This window comes from Haliotis rubra, unplaced genomic scaffold (genome assembly GCF_003918875.1).
Source record: "Haliotis rubra isolate DU_JTF1 unplaced genomic scaffold, ASM391887v1 Scf109, whole genome shotgun sequence".
Lineage (NCBI taxonomy): Eukaryota > Metazoa > Mollusca > Gastropoda > Lepetellida > Haliotidae > Haliotis > Haliotis rubra.
The window spans coordinates 51,758-70,518 of NW_025764992.1; the positions used below are offsets into that span (position 1 = coordinate 51,758).

Consider the following 18,761-nt stretch of genomic DNA (forward strand, 5'->3'; position numbering starts at 1 on the left):
AAATATACGTCATTCAGTAGTAAACACATATGCACCCAATAAACACTAGACATGACTATCTTTAAAGAAATCACTAGTGTGAAGATCAACCTATTTTTGTGAATCTAAATTGTTGGGGAAATAATTAGTCAGAGAAGAAGAGACATGTTCCCAGGGTTGTACATGTGCAGAGTATGTTTTGGCAAGAGTACACTACAGTAAACTACAAACACAAAAGGACTACCAATCTTCATTTTCAAAGTTCATAATTATGGATTAATTGTCAGTGGATTCATTATGAACGTAGTTTACTGTATCTGTATTTGGATTGGGTTGTAGCTGACAGTGAAGATGAAAAGTGTGTTGAAAATCTTTATATTGTGAGAACTGCCACAGAGATCATGTCTATGATGTCACAGGGCATGTATTCAAAGTAATTTAAATCATCTCGATACTTCTTCAATCAGCATCTCATATCAGACTGTAACCTTTCTCCAAAATGTACACCAGTGACGACTACTGATGACTGCCTGTTTCACCAGAAAGAACTGGTCTTCAGCAACCCATGCTTGTCGTAAGAGGCAACTAACGGGTTCAGGTGGTCAGGCTTGCTGACTCGGTTGTCATCGTATCCCAATTGTGTAGATCAATGCTTATGATGTTAATCACTGGATTGTCTGGCCCAGATTTGATTATTTACTGACCGTAGCCATATAGTGGGAATATTGGCGAGGTGTTATACAACAAACAGACATGTCACATTATATTTCCCGCAACAATGGAAGAGAACTTACCCTACACTGGCAGGTTGAACATTTATCCTCAGGGTTTGGGAATTCTTGATTGTGTCTGTATGTGGTGTTCCGGTAGCTGCACTGACGACAAGTTGAGCATCCACATGAATCAATCACAGGGTGTTCACACGATACCTTGTCACATGTGTGACGGTCGCAGCTGATCGTTCCAAGCTGTTGAATAAATAATGACAATACAAGATACAATCATACAATATACAATACATGTACACTAAACTGCAACACCAACAACTGAGGCTTGATGAACTTCTCGGACATGGCAACATATAAGTGAGTGAGTGAGTTTAGTTTTATGCCACAATCAGCAATATTCCGGCTATATGGCGGCGGTCTGTAAATAATCGAGTATGGACCAGACAGTCCAGTGATCAACATCATGAGCATCAATCTATGCAACTGGGATACGATGAAATGTGTCAACCAAGTCAGTGAGTCTGACCACCCAGTCCCATTAGTAGCCTCTTATGACAAGCATGCATGGGTCACTGAAGATCAATTCTAACCCGAATGGCAACATATAAAGGAACTGTCATTTTTATTAATTCAATAAAAGGACTGGTCTTAGGACTGTCTCATACTCTTCCTTCATTTTAACATTAGTTCATGGCCTACTCCTAAATATTTTTCATAACATACCCTTCCAAAAATCAAATGACCAATCCATCAATAATGTTCAAATTTGAGTTTGTTTAGTTCTATGCCGCTTTTAGCATTATTCCAGCAATATCACAGTGGGGAAACCAGAAATCGTCCAAATTTGAAAATGTCGAGGTGCATCATTATTTCATGGCATCCCCAACTCCCCTTATGGATGTGGTAGGGTAGCCTTGTGGTTAAAGCATTCGCTCATCATGCATAAGACCTGTGTTGATTCCCACATGGGTGCGATGTGTGAAGCCCATTTCTGGTGTCCCTGCCGAGATACTGCTGGAATATTGCTAAAAGCGGCATAAAACCATATTTATTCACTCAATCAATCACTCCCCCCTATATAGGTGAGATATATTCTGGCAAACCCCAATCTTGCAAACCCCATCTTGCAGCCAATGTATATATTCAGGTGATCAACTAAGTCATGTGACCTATTCTCACCTGACAAACACACGTACTGCATGGATCTGTCTCAGCGGGGGAATCGCTGACCATGTGCCAATATTTTTCCATTCAGTTCACAGTTCCGACATTCAGGACAGCATTGACCTTGTGCTGGGTTTTGACATTTGGGAGCCGGACATGACTTCTTGCTGCACTTGAATGTTCCATCCTGAATGACAACAACATTGTGAGGTGTCTGACATGGAGGCATATTAGTCTGCTTCATGCTTACATGTATATCCTCTGTATTTACTGATGTCCTGACAATGGCTGCACATGTGCCTTAGGGGGGTGGTGGGGTAGCCTAGTGGTTAAAGCGTTCGTTCGTCACGCCGAAGACCCGGGTTCGATTCCCCACATGGGTACAATATGTGAAGCCCATTTCTGGTGTCCCCCGCCGTGATATATAGCTGGAATATTGCTAAAAGCGGCGTAAAACTAAACTCACTCACTCACATGTGCCTTAGGACAGGTCGCAGCCTTCACTTTATGTGTGATTCACAAATGACCAAAACAAAACAATCTGTAACTTCACAGCTGGACATAATCTGTGACTACAGAGGTTGCCATAATCTGTGACTACGCATTGGTATAAACAGTGCCTATAATCATCTACGTCTAATCTGATTGCACACAAAATACATTCAAACTCTATGATAATAACTGAGAACAGCTGAATGTAGTATCTGATGTCATTAACATCAAACAATAAATTATTCTACATACATCTGTGACACTACATACATTTAAATGAATAATCTGTGACACTTCATACATTTAAACACATAATCTGTGACAGTTCATACATTTAAATGAATAATCTGTGACACTTCATACATTTAAACACATAATCTGTGACACTACATACATCTAAACATAATCTGTGACACTACATACATCTGAAAACACACTCTGTGACACTACATACATCTGAACACATAATTTGTGACACTACATACATCTGAACACACACTCCGTGACACTACATACATCTAACACATAATCTGTGACACTACATACATCTGAACACACACTCTGTGACACTACATACGTCTGAACACATACTCTGTGACACTACATACATAAACAGTAACACTACATACATAGGAACACATAATCTGTGACACTACATACATCTAACACATAATCTGTGACACCACATACATAAACAGTGACACTACATACATAGGAACACACACTCTGTGACACTACATATATAAACAGTGACACTACATACATCTGAACACATAATCTGTGACACCACATACATAAACAGTGACACTACATACATAGGAACACATAATCTGTGACACTACATACATCTGAACACATAATCTGTGACACTACATACATCTGAACACACACTCTGTGACACTACATACATCTGAACACACTCTGTGACACAACATATATAAACAGTGACACTACATACATAGGAACACATAATCTGTGACACTACATACATCTGAACACACACTCTGTGACACAACATATATAAACAGTGACACTATATACATCTGAACACACACTGTGACACTACATACACCTGAACACATACTCTGTGACACCACATACACCTGAACACATACTCTGTGACACTACATACACCTGAACACATACTCTGTGACACCACATACATAAACAGTGACACTATATACACCTGAACACATAATCTGTGACACTACAGACACCTGAACACATAATCTGTGACACCACATACATAAACAGTGACACTATATACACCTGAACACATACTCTGTGACACTACATACACCTGAACACATAATCTGTGACACCACATACATAAACAGTGACACTATATACATCGGAACACATAATTTGTGACACTACATACATCTGCACACAGACTCTGAGACACTACATACATCTAACACATACACTGTGACACTACATCTGAACGCTGTGACTGATCTATAACAAACAGACTACTTCTGAACATCATAATTGACCTTCCAACATGCCCTCACCCTGCACACACACTCACTGCACGGATCCTTCACGTCGGGGAACGTCTGACCATTGCGGAACTTCCTGTCTTCAAACATGCAGTCTCCACAGACCGGGCAGCAGTCCACAGTGACCGGGTTGGAGCATTTGACCGGTGGGCAGTACTTGGGGAAACACCGCATGTTCCCATCCGTACACGTGCACACCTGGCAGTCACGCTCCGTCTTCTCCTTCTCACGATAATCCCTGCCCTCAAACCGGCATCCTCGATCGCACACCGGACAACAGCCGTCTCTCATTGGATGGGAACATGCAATATTGGCACAGGGTTTCCTTGTGCACTCCACGTTTCCTGACTTGCAGTAGCAGGAGCTGCAGGTATCGGCTGAGTCGGGGAACTCCTGACCGTTGTCGTACACAGCACCCTGGAAGAGGCAGTTGGAGCACTCCTGACAACACTCCCCTTGCATTGGGTTCAAACACGTGACACGAGGGCACTGCTTCGGGGAGCAGATGATGTTGCCATCCACACAGCTGCAGGCCTTACAGCGGTCCGTCGGGTCCAGGAATGTCTGTCTGTTGCTGTACTCCTTGCCATTATATAAACAGTCATCACATTCCTGACAACAGCCTCGTGTAACAGGGTTCCGGCAGACGGTATCAGGACATCTTCTTTTAAAGCATTCCATATTGCCTCGCCGGCACTCACATTCCATACATGGATCTGATATATGTGGCACTCGAAGACCATTCCGCACTTGCTGACCCTCGTGTTCACAGTCAGAGCAACGGGGGCAGCAGTGACCTGGAGTCTTCACTGGGTTCTTACACGGCGCTCGGGGGCACACACGCTGCTTACACACGTGACGCTTCCGGAAATACAGTGGCAATCCTTGCACCGATCCTGGGTGTCTGGGAATGACTGCCCATTGTTAAAGGGCCGGCCGTGGTAGAAACAGTCTGTACACTCTTTACAACAGTCACGTTCGATTGGGTGTTGGCATGTTACCTCCTGGCACATCTTCCGCTGGCACTCCACGTTTCCCTCTACACAGACACATGTCTCACAGCTCCCACCAACACGGGTGAATGTCTGACCACTGCCGATTCTCCGCCCTTGGTACTCACACTCCCTACAAACAGGACAGCAGTTCTCAATAACAGGGTTTCGACATGATACCGGCGGACACTGCTGACGTTGGCAAGACACTTCTCCATTTTGACATCGACATTTTGAACACTCGTCTTGAGGGTCTGGGAACTTCTGCCCATTGCGCCATAACTGATTTTTGAAGAAACAATCTGAAATTGTTAAAATATTCCAACTGTCAGCGGACATTATGGAACAGGAAATTGAAACATAAAGAAGTACTGATTGATGCCTAGCAGATGAGTAGGTGATTTAATGTTGAGTTAATTCCAGCTATATCAGACTAACCTTTACATATTCAAGTCTGGAACAAGAATATCAGTGGTTGAAAATTAATAGCTTACCTGGATATGCAGTCAACTGATTAAAATGTCAACAGTTTAAGACTGATACTTAACAAACGTCTATATTTTCTTGATAAATTCATCACATCTAACCAGTGTATGAAATAAGCCAAAAACCCAGCCAGACATCTGGGCCGGTAACTTCTAAAACTTACCAGCCCGGAAGAGATTTAACCAGTCAGTGCAAGTGGGCATGTTATCGGAATGGTTTTTTTCACCCGTCCATCGGGCTGGCTAGCTGTAAATTTAGACCATCCATCAGAAATCTTGCCCGTCTCGGGCTGTCGGACGGGCCTTATTTCATACACTGATCTAACACTATATTCTAATCATGAAATCAGGTGCAAATATACTTACAGAGAATATAATAACAGGTCAAACAAGGACAAGAATTAAAATTCTAGAACAATTAAGTCAAATCTCACTTCTAACTCAACTCACTATACATGAACTAACTATATTATATTTTTTTAGACCATTCCACTGATTTTCCAACTGGATTCTTAAACAAATTAAGGTGTCATCATTGTTGGAAACAATCATGTGATGTTTCCACTTCAATTGTTCAGTTTTTCTGTGAAGATGATGACTCTGTTCAAAAACATTTACAAGCTTGCAAAGAAAAACATTTAATATCATGTAAAACAGAAGTCAAACACCTTTGTTTGATGTATCAAACATACAGTTTATTTTATTTATGATTTTTCAGTTGTGACGTCAGTTTCAACAGAACAGTGTTTGTATATGTGATGGACCCCACAAATGACTAAAACATACCAATTTCAGTATATTCTGAAAAAAAATGACAGTGTACTGGTCATGAATATTATTTTAAAAAGTTGAACCGCTTGCACATTTGGGTGTCTTCATTGGTCGAAATAAGTACTGTATGTGTATTTCAGCTTCAATGGTTTCTGAGGAAATTATCAAAACTATGAATGGCTCATAATGTTTCATTTTCTACAATATGGCTGCTTTCTTTGAAGAAACTTGGAACTGCAAAAACAAGAATCTGTTCTTTTTAAGTTGTCAACAATATTAAAATTGTGGTGCCTTGAACATACTATTTGGTAGTATCAAACATCAAATGTCAGGTGAAATCCAGGGCATTTGGAGACAAAAAAATACAATCAACAAACTCACACACTGAAACCATCTGGTCCCAACATTAACTGGATTGGGACAAGCATGGAGAAATGGTTTCATATACTCTGTCCATAGTACACAGTGTGCAGATTGAGAGTTGAAAGAACAGTGCACATTTAACTTCGGTAGTTTAAAAGCAGCCTCAAAAATAGGCTAATGTGGTAAATCTGTCCTGGGTATTTCTCGTAACAGACTGATACGCTGGGTAAACTTGGGGTTGCGACCTCAGTTGCATATCAAATATGGTCAATACATACCATACATATTATTCTCCATGAATGAATTCCTAAGAAAGCCAGAACACTTTACGAAAACTCAAAGAAACTAAAGTTTATTTTCAAAGATATATTATTCCTCCACTTTACCCAGTAACAGATTGTAAACTGAGTGTAGTCTCCCCCACTTACTGTTGCACACACGACAACAACCCTCCTCCGCTGGATGTCGGCATGACACTCGTGCACACGAGTCACGCTGACATTGGACACGACCTTGACGACACAGACACTCTTCACACTTGTTTCGTGGACTGCGGAACGTCTGTCCATCCTCGTAGGATAGACCCTGGTACGTGCAGCTCTTGGGGCACACAAAACAGCATTGTCCCGCCATGGGCATTGGGTTGTCACACGGGGGCTTGGGGCAGTCTATCATTGTACACATCACAGACCCACTCTGTCAGAAAACGAAATCAATATCATAACTCTCCTTACAATAAATACAATACTCTGGATAATATACTGACTCCAGTGCCATCAAATAATTAAGCATCATTTCAAAAGTATTTAACACAAAATTTCATTATCCATTCTAAAATAATCGACAGAAACATGTCATTGTGATTAGCTAAATGAAAGTTTGCATACTAAAATACAAACAATTCTTTTTGTAAACAAAACATAAAAACAAAACATTTGGACATCTGCAAAAATCTCCAATCCTTCCATCATTATAAGACAAATCCTATGGATAACAACTTCTTGATTTATTTTTTTACAACGTTTCTGGGCTAATTCTTGCCCCTTCTTCAGGTGGATAGCCATTCTTTCCAAATGTAAAATATATTCTCCTTTACTTAAATAAAAACAAGTCACCCAACCATCTTGCCTCCTGCGACCAGTGATGTATTGTAAGCATGTCCTAAGAGGAGCCAGTAAATAAGTAACCAGTAGACTCACGTTGCACACACACTCCTCACACAGGTTGCTGGGGTGGATGAAGTGCTGATGGTTGAGGAAGATGCGGCGGTCATACAGGCAGAACTCACAGCTGGGACAGCAGTCCCCGGGCAGAGTGGCAGGGCTCAGGCACATGGACGATGGACACTTGCGCTTCGCACAGTCTACACGACTGTCCTGGAAAAGATGAGATCAGTTTTTGGTATGGGACACATTAATAGATATTACCATCATTCAACCTTTATCAAACTTGTAATTACAAAATATTTTGCCAACATTCTGACTGACTAAATCTCCCATTCCATCGATTCCCTCCAAGAATCTTTGAAAACCACAATCATTTAGATCAACACTTGTGAAAAATATTTGGACATTCCCTAAATCTCCCATCCTATATATTCCTTCCAGATGCAAAATCTATTCTCCCTTTCTTAAAATATACCCATGCAGTTATATTAGTGACACTGTAATGTCATTATAGACATTGTTGCAGGCATTGTTAGTGGCAGCAATTCAATGAAGCACCTGTAAAATATCTAGTGACCTGCCACCACTTTAACAGCTCTAATGGAATACATGGGACAAACTACTAATATATGTGGTTATTAAGTTAAAATGGGAAAAAGATATGTACAGAAACCATAAAAACTCTGTTCTCAAGGATGTAGGGATTTCTGTGGAAACACAAGCTTTCTTTTCAAATAAGAAGGATGCTATATATCACACGATTAAATACATATGCAACTGTTGTTTACTCACCCTACAGGTGCACACTGAACACTCGTCCCGGGGGTTGGGGAATGTCTGACCCTCCCGATACTCTCGGCCTCCATACTCACAGGACATGCGACAAATCGGGCAACAATGGCCTGTAGGGGTGTACGAGTTGAGGCAGTTGAGCTCTGGACATTCCAGCTTGTTGCACGTCACGCTCCCATCCTGCAACACCACACGATCAACAACATGATGTAACACTGCAAACACTTCCCTCTGAGTGAGTGAGGGACTTTCACATTGCCTTGGCCATTGTTTCACATATCTCAGATGTTTACCTGTTTACCACAGGTGAAATCCATGTGCACAGATATGGTAGTGACAAAGTTTGAAGCAAATCATGACAAATTTTTGGAATCTGAACCCTTTATCATAGAATTCTGGCAAAAATATCTTTTAATCAATGACAATTTTGCATCATCATCATCACCACCATCATCATCATCATCATCATCATCATCATCATCATCATTTGTTCACTGTTTTGAACAATACATGTCATCAAGTACTATTCTCCACAAACAAATTCCAAAGAAACAAATTCCTACGAAACGTTTGATCATCATCAGCAGCAGCAGCAGCATCACCATCATCATCATCATCATCATCATCATCATCATCATCATCATCATCATCATCATCATCATCATCATCATCATTTGTTCACTGTTTTGAACAATACATGTCATCAAGTACTATTCTCCACAAACAAATTCCTAAGAAACGTTTGCTTGACATACAAACACACTTGAGACATGGGAGAACTTGCCTGACCACAAACAACCAGGTCACATTTAACACTAAGATATGGTAAAAGCTTAGGAGAGAGATCAGAAGTGATAATTTATGCCTATAGTACTAATTGTGGATGGAGTTTGAGGCACAATTTGGAATTCAAATTCAATTCTTTAGTTACAATCAGCAAACCCCAAGACTCAGACACACAGACATGTGAAACTTACCCTGCATACACAGGTTTGACACTGGTCCCCACCAGGGGGCGTGAACTTCTGGCCGTTACGGAACATGCGACGTAGGTACATACAGTTGTCACACTGTCGGCAGCACTGGTTGCGTACAGACCCAGGATGTGTACACTGCACGGCCGGACAGTCCGACTTGATGCTGCGGCACGCCACCTGCCCATCCTACACAATGACAGCACCACATATATACTAGAGCTTCAGTCGTATCATCCTCAATATGGGAAGATAACATTTCTGTTACTTTTAGTGTGTGAGTGGAACTTGAAAAGATGTAACAACGATGTTAATCTCACATATTTAGAACATACAGGGGGGGGGGCTCCGCCAATGCAACAAAAAATCGTCAAAGAGGTCTTTAGTCATTTTGGGGGACTGAACCACCCTCTCCCCTCTCTGGGTCCGCCAGTGCAGGCCCTGAAAAGGATGTGACATCAATTCACGTAGGCAGAATTTCACTTAATCAAAGTTGCAAGAATGGGATCATCACCTTACTTTGCTCACACAAGAACCCAACTTACTTTGCACAGGCAAGACTCGCAAGGATCTCGAGGTGAGACAAATGTCTGTCCATCTTCATAGAACTTGGAGAAGTATTCACATCTGGAGCAGACAGGACAGCACGCTCCTGGAACTGTCTGTGGGTCCGAACACCGCAACTGGGGGCATGGGACTCGATCACACGTCACCTGGCCTACAACAAGGAGAGAGTCAGGTTTTATACACCATGATTGCAAGTGTAGGAAATAATATACTTATTTTCAGTAGTTTTTCGTGCAAGATTTTTGCAAACTGAAGCAGCAAATTAAAAAAATAATATTTACTTAATTGAATCAAATACTGACTGACTGACTGAGTTTAGATTTACGCTGCTTTTAGCAATATTCCAGCAATATCACGGCGGGGGACACCAGAAATGGGCTTAACACATTGTGCCCATGTGGGGAATCGAACCCGGGCCTTCGGCGTGACGAGCCAACGCTTTAACCACTAGGCTACCCCACCGACCCGAATCAAATACTGACCTTCACGACACACGCAGTGAGAGCACTTGTCCTTCGTGATCATTTCCCCATAGCGATAGGTCCGCCCTTCATATGTGCACTCTGAAACCATGAAGAATGCCTCAGCCATTACACAGTCATGAGCACAGACAGATAATAGCTTTCATCAGAAAGGAGAATTCCTCAATCACTGTGACTCTGATGCTGTTGTGGGTCACTGTTGGGGTCGCTGTTGGGTTTACTGTTGGTACCAGTACTACACAACTATAAGACCTACTGATGCACAAATACCTTGGCCATGTCTAGGAGTCAGGTGAGATGAGGTGAAATTGGGTTTAACGTCGTGCTTGAGAATATTTCGCTCATATGACGACGTGCATGTATGTGTATGTGTATGTGCGGTTGCTTGTACTAGCCCAGACTGAAGCTGGTTTTATAGTGCTAGCCCACTGAGATACCACGCCGCAGTGAAGCATGAATACCCCACTCAGACACATTATACTGACTCCGAGCCGACCAGTCCTTGTTGTACCCATTAATGCCGAGCGCCAGGCAGGGACCAACAAGTACCATATTTTAACGTCTTTTGGTATGACGAGGTCGGGGATCGAACCCGCGACCTTCCACTCTCCGGGCGGACGCGCTCTAACCACTACACCACGGAGGCGGTCGTAGGAGTCAGGACCAGTAACAATGTAAGAATCCTGTCACTAAATATATTTCACCCTAAATATAACTCCTACTCCTGGATGTCTTATATAAACAGCAGCATCTTACTTGCAGTATCTCATGCACTTATGTTGGGTGTGACAGGAACATTTTACCAGATAACCAGGATCCTATCCAATTTGAATGCTTACAGGAGTCACTACCATTACAATGGCCACCTGATGCTTTCATTATTTCATGACAAGGTCACATGATCTACTGACCTGCACAGCGAGGGCAGCACTGGTCCTGTGGTGTCTCAGTCTTCTTGCAGGGCAGCAGGGGACAAAGCCCTCCGAGTTGACACTCTATGTTCCCCTCTTTACACTGACACTGTTGGCATGGCGACCCATTCCTCACAAACGTCTCTCCATCCTGGATTATTCTGCTGTCATACATGCAGTCTGAAAATAGATGACATCACATAGTCCATAAATAGATGTCATGTATACGGTCTGCTACAGATGTCATACATGCAGTCTGAAAATAGATGCCATCACATAGTCCATCAATAGATGTCATGTATATGGTCTGCTATAGATGTCATACATGCAGTCTGAAAATAGATGACATCACATAGTCCATCAATAGATGTCATGTATACGGTCTGTTATTGATGTCATACATGCAGTCTGAAAATAGATGACATCACATAGTCCATCAATAGGTGTCATGTATACGGTCTGCTATTGATGTCATACATGCAGTCTGAAAATAGATGCCATCACATAGTCCATCAATAGGTGTCATGTATACGGTCTGCTATTGCTGTCATACATGCAGTCTGAAAATAGATGACATCAAACAGTACATAAACAGACGGCATACATACCGTCTACCTTAACACACCAGTTAACACACACACCTTTTCTGTCTCAGCCGCTACTCTGTGGAACTCTCTACCCAAATCACTGAAGTTGATTCCATCTTTTGAAACTTTTAAATCCAGTCTTAAATCCTACCTTTTCAAGCACTATACCTAAAAGATACATAACTCATACCACTGTGGAGAACTCAACTGCCTCTGTTTCCATCGTTTGAGGCAATGCGCTTTGAGCATACCTTCATGGCGTGGATATAGCGCAATATAAGTGCCATTATTATTTATTATTAATATTATTATTATTATTACCAAGTCCTGACCCCTAAAAGAGGTCCTGTGACCTAACCCTCATGTGTCCTCAACCAGCCCTCATCCCCCACATGATGTCATGTGACGCCTACTCATGTGTCACATGACTCCTACCTGTACAGGCAGAGCAGCAAGCTCCATCCCTCACTAGACCGTGGGTACACTCCAAGGCACAGGTTTCACGGGTGCGACACGTGACGATGCCGTTACGACAATGACACACCTGACACAGGATGCCAGCTGGAGACCAGGTCTCTCCATCATTGTACTGAGAACCTTCATGGCTGCACTCTAGAAACAGACCAAGACAGCAAATTAATCTTTATAACCAGTTGTCTTCCATGATAGGTCTTTGTCTGTTTGCACATGGACACTGCTCATAACATCAATCTCTAGTTTGTCCAAAATATTTATCAGCATGGCATTCAATTATATTAAATTAGTTAGTATTAATTAGGAATAATGGCCATTAACTGAGGAAATCCCATTACAAGTCACGTCAAAATGACTTTTCATCTGAATGATCAAAGCGTCCTTGACGCATTATGCCACTTCTTGACCAGCAAAGGTCAATGAAGACCCAGAAACCAAGTGGGGTGAGACAATATCATTGACATGGCACCATTAAAACGTTAATATTTATTCACTGTTAATTATCAGCAAATCTTGTTTTCACTATGGGACAAGAGAACCTGATACATACGAGGACACCTAGATGGACAGCATTCTCCGGGGGCGATGAGTGGACGTTGACATGGAAGGTTGTGTGGTGCGCAGGAGATGGAGTTACACCTGACGATGGAGTTGTCACAGGAACACTGGAGACAGGGGTTGTACGATGGGGTGAAGGTCGTCCTGTGCTTATAAGCAGAACCCTCATACTCACAATCTGAAAGTGTAGTAGTGGTGTTCCGATTAATTGAAATAATCGATTGGTCGCAGTGGCACAAACGACCAAGCAATCGATCACATTTTCTCATAATTGAACACAAACGATTTTTGAACCGCTGTAATAGAGTTTGAAATACTTGATGATGGAACATATCTAGGACGTTGTCAGGGCCTGAAAACGCGTTTATTTCTAAGAAAACTCACTTCGCTTTCTGAAAAGGCATGACTGAATATTTCTTGAAGAATCTGGGAAGTTTATGTTACACTGGAACTGAATCATTTTACACTGGATGTGAAATTTGAAAATGTAATTTGTGCAGTTTCAAAAAACAACAACAGAGAACCAAATGTTTTTCTTTATACTTATCTGCAACTACAACCTGAATAGGAAAATCTAAAAAATGACGCTGAATCATCAATTGTGAGATTTCAACCAATTCCCAACACTAATATGTAGTAAGAGAGTGGATCGAAGTACACTTCTTCTCATAGACTACTGCAGTAACAGATAATTCTCGTATCAGACCTTTGAAGTAGCAGACATTATATGCGATAGAACCTTCTAGTAACAGATCTTTGTAGCAACGATCCCTAGGATTTACAGACTCTGGTTGTTGCTTTTAACTATTTAGCAATACAACGCGTTGTAACAGATAACAGATTCAGTAGTAATGACCCAATAGGTTCTATACCCTTATCAAAAAGTCAGATTTAGTTGCTAAAGACCCTTGTGATAAGAAGCACATACAGATGCGGATCCTGTACACAGGCAAGGGTAATAACTAACCACTATCACAAACAGCACAGCACTGATTGGCCGGAGTAACTGGAGCAGGACAGTTGGTTGCCGGGCAGTCCTTGACATCACAGATAATGTTTCCACGGTGACAACCACATGTCTGACAGGCATCAGGATTGAACTTCTCTCCATCTTGGTAGATAGCACCCTCATAGAAACAGGCTACAAAATATCATGTAAGGAACATAAACAACACTTACTGGCCCAGTCTGGAAAATATACAGAACATCTTGACCAACACCATGAAGAAAAGGTACTACTGTACCCAAGAAATAAGAAATAATGAAATAAGAAAATCAAATCTGGCCTCTTTAAATGCACCATAATGATGAGTGTCAGAATGTTATTAACTATGGCCCCAAACAAATAACAAAGATGGTACTAGTACAACACACTCATTGTCACCACCTACAGATTGTCTTGGTGGACTCTGATATTAACTGCCTCTGGGTGAATGGATGTATTTCGCGACATGTCAGCTTTATAAGGCTGAAAATACCTTACATGACCTTCCAGTTACAGATCCTTCTAGTGACAGATCCTTCTAATGACAGATTCTAATAGTAACAGATCTTTATGGTGACAGATCTTACTAGTGACAGATCCTACTAGTAACAGATCCTACTAGTGACAGATCCTACTAAAGTACTGTCGGAAATGCTAGAAAAATGCTTTTTAGCCGTAATATCTTTATAAAGGTGATAAATGTACTATGTTGTCAATATATCAACTCGCCTATAGTGTACCTATTTTTTATTTCAATCGTTTAACATTCCCATGCATTCAAAGGGCAGTTTACAGGAGAGAATTTGGTACCAAAAGAGCAACTTAAGATTTTTTCAGAGTTCAACAACAGAAATCTGAAATAGTCTTTACATTTATGCTAATAATACAGGTGGTGTAAAAATATGAATTAATGTTTTTCCTAAACAAAATAAACGTTGAATGTTTGTGTTACTTTACTTAATTATCGTTTCTTTATTAAAGAAAAATTAATATAAATGTTAAGTCTTGATAAATAAGTTTCCCGTCATGCATATGCATGCACATCTTTATCACAGCGTCCACTATGGCCAACCCATTTGTAATAGATTGTTGCAAAGGTTTATAATTTGTTTCTGCTTGAAAAGACAGAGGTAAACCTTTCATTAGTTTAGAAAGGGTTTATTACAGAATCTTGTAGAGCTGTTGGTATGTCTTACCAACAAGTTTACAATATTGTAAACAAATCAGACAAGACAGGGACCGCTCTCAAAAGCAACACTTACTGACGATAAAACCATCCTTGACAACTTTGACAAGGGAGTGCTTAGACGGGCTGTCTACCAAACTTTATGAGAAGAAGAATATATATATATTCGAAGATGCTACACCAGTCTTTGCTAAATCTTTGGCCAATGTTCACAACTAAATTAAACTGACCAAATTACATCCATATTTTTTTCAATGAAATATACTGTTGACATGCAAAACATTTATTAAAAGCTGCACATTTCTACAATCAATCGATAAGATAACATCCAGTGAACGGTTCTTGAGATCATCTACAGTAATTAGGTATGCTTATGAAAGTCAAAACAAACACACATACACAAAGGTGATCCTTACTTAGACCTTTCTTATACTATGATGAACCTAGGTTCAACATTTTGCAAAGACATCTATTGAGAACGGTTCTTAAGCTCAGGTGTCAATTTGACCCGTCGATACCGTGGCATGCTAATGACGTAACACAGGCAGTTAATGTTTGTATCAAATAACGCCCCACTACCCTTATTTTTCTAAGTTTTGGTATTTTCATCAATCAGTAAAAACACATTTTAGAGCATGTCTCAAAATTTATTCCCTCGGCCTACATTAGGTAGATGATTTGTTATTTAATAATGAAATACCTCTGAATTTTAAATATAATATCTTTTATAGTGAGAAAAAGCATCCTTTTTCTAGCAGTAACAGATCGACTCTAACATATCCTAAGTGACAGATCCTACTAGTAACAGATGAGTGTCTTTATAGTGACAGATTCTTTGACAGATCCTTCTAGTGACAGATCCTACTAGTAACAGATCCTAAAAAGATCTAGTAACAGATCTTTATAGTGACAGCATGACAGATCCTTATAGCAACAGATCCTTTATAGCAACAGATCTTTATAGTGACAGATCCTTCTAGTGACAGACACTTACAGTAAAAGGCTTTTCTAGCAAATTGTTCTTGTAGAGATTTACAAGGGGGCAAATCTGGAATTCAAATGTGAGATCACAAGATTCTGTCAGAACAAAGGGATGCAACTCTTAGGTACCCTCCACAGGAACATGTCCATTATAAACGATCAAGGGGTGTCGTGTGCGCAGGTCGCGTATGCGATATGCGTGCGTGTGCGTGCGTGTGTGGTGTGTCAATCACATTGTACATGCTTCTGCATAAAAATCATCATCAACCCCGCTTGCTGTAATTTATAAACTGTCCCTAATCTGACCTCAGGTCATCACCATGGAGTACCCAATCACAGACTTGTAATTAAATCTCGTACATAAGTTTGACATACCGCAGTGTATGAAAGTGATGCCTTACCCACACAAACTGGACAGCAGGAACCATCAGGGGTGTAAGGGAACAGACATTCTACATCAGTACACTTCACTCGCTGACAAGACACCTCACCATTCTGAAAGGGAGGCAACTGTCTTGCTATAGGTCCCAGAAGAAGGTTATACATACGGTAGTGAAATAAAATAATGAAAAGATAATGAATATTTTCACAGTCATAGCAGATACTTTCACAGAAGCACTGAAAGTATCTACTTCTATCAGAGAATGCTTTGATAAACAGTTACATTTTCAACAAGGGAGATAGCTCTGTGGATATACAACTTCATTATTACAATATATGCAATGTTTTGTGTGGTCTTTTAAATAGTTAAAACTGAACAATATACATATATACATATTTTATGTGTCATGTCGACACTCAGTCAATTCCATAAAGATAAATAAAACTTTAAAAAGCCAGCACTTACCACACAGGAGCACTCCTGACATCGGCTTGGGTACCACTTGGTTGCATTAGCGTGAGCTCCGCAGTCAAGACACACAGGACAACACTCCCCCTCCAGCTGGGTGGGACTCTGACAGTCTCCCAGGTTCGGACAGCTGGCCACGGTGCAGCTCACGTTGCCCTTTTCACATACACAACTGACACAGGCATCTTCTGGATCCGGGAAGCGGGTCCCTGTCAGGTACTTGCCATCCTTGAAGCTGCAACCAGCTGCAATCGGCATGGTACAGGTAGAAACAACATGGGCTTCAAACACTGTTATCAACAATCTTATGTTGGCATTGGGTATTCAAACCTGTATATTTGGGGAATGTTTTAACATTTTGCTGAAGACATATTTCCTGGGGGGTTTTAAGAACTTGAGAGTTGTGTACACATATCCTACAACAAAACTTCACAAAATCTTTAAAACACGTTCACTGAGAACAAAACACATTCACGGAATATAAAACCCTTCACTGAGAACAAAAGATTCACTGTAAACATCTTCATCAAGGAAACAATATCTTCAGTGAGAACAAAAAAGAATTACTGAGGACATCACCTTCACTGAGAATAAAACACCTTCACTGAGAACAAAACACCTTCACTGAACATAAAACACCTTCACTGAACATAAAACACCTTCAATGAGAACAAAACACCTTCACTGAACATAAAACACCTTCACTGAACATAAAACACCTTCACTGAGAACAAAACACCTTCACTGAACATAAAACACCTTCACTGAGAACAAAAGACCTTCACTGAATGTAAAACACCTTCACTGAGAACAAGAGATTCACTGTAAACATCTTCATCAAGGAAACAATATCTTCAGTGAGAACAAAAAAGAATTACTGAGGACATCACCTTCACTGAGAATAAAACACCTTCACTGAGAACAAAACACCTTAACTGAACATAAAACACCTTCACTGAATGTAAAACACCTTCACTGAACATAAAACACCTTCACTGAGAACAAAACACATTCACTGAACATAAGACACCTTCACTGAATGTAAAACCCCTTCACTGAACATAAAACACCTTCACTGAACATAAAACACCTTCACTGAGAACAAAACACCTTCACTGAACATAAAAGACCTTCACTGAGAACAAAACACGTTCACTGAGAACAAAACACCTTCACTGAATGTAAAACACCTTCGCTGAGAAGAAAACACCTGTACTGAATATAAAACACCTTCACTGAACATAAAACACTTTCACTGAGAACAAAACACCTTCACTGAGAACACATCCTTTGAAACTTATGGAAAGCATATAACCTTCACTGAGTACAAATATTGCATCAGTTATTACAAACCAATTCACAGAGAGTGCAATACCTACCTTCACACGATAGGCAGCAAGCATCTGTCATGGTGATGGGATGCTGGCATGTGGCGGGCGGACACTCCTTGGGTGTACACTCAATCAGTCCTTCCTGAAACACCATATTTCAATAGAGGAGGATCTTACAACCTATGTTATATTAAGGATTAAATTTTCTGAATAGAGAAGAGATTCCAGTACTTGTTTTGAGTTAAGTCCCATCTGGGACCCATCAGTGAGTGAGTAAGTGAGTTTAGTTTTAATAATTGAGTTTGGACCAGACAATCCAGTGAACAACAGCAAGAGCATTGATCTACTGACCCATCAGAGAGAAACAGATAAAAACACATACATACACACATCAGAGCCACCTGTTCTCAGTATACACACCTGACACCCTTCTACACACAT

At 40.7% G+C, this 18,761-nt stretch overlaps 2 protein-coding genes across 2 annotated transcripts; both read right to left on the reverse strand.

Moving 5' to 3' along the window:
* Positions 1-3,835: 3,835 nt before the first annotated feature.
* LOC124282932 (kielin/chordin-like protein) lies at positions 3,836-4,667 on the reverse strand. Its single transcript, XM_046718986.1, has one exon. The coding sequence runs from the start codon at positions 4,571-4,573 to the stop codon at positions 3,836-3,838; it is 738 nt and encodes a 245-aa protein (XP_046574942.1). The 5' UTR covers positions 4,574-4,667.
* On the reverse strand, positions 4,667-18,474 carry LOC124282941 (kielin/chordin-like protein). The gene is made up of 14 exons (XM_046718997.1): positions 18,369-18,474; positions 16,987-17,234; positions 16,541-16,634; positions 13,955-14,128; positions 12,980-13,165; positions 12,391-12,567; positions 11,369-11,548; positions 10,458-10,538; positions 9,954-10,126; positions 9,412-9,597; positions 8,435-8,614; positions 7,676-7,852; positions 6,905-7,172; positions 4,667-5,159 (listed from the first exon to the last, which is right to left on the reverse strand). The coding sequence occupies exons 1-14, from the start codon at positions 18,472-18,474 to the stop codon at positions 4,672-4,674; spliced, it is 2,718 nt and encodes a 905-aa protein (XP_046574953.1). The 3' UTR covers positions 4,667-4,671.
* Between the last annotated feature and the right edge of the window lie 287 nt (positions 18,475-18,761).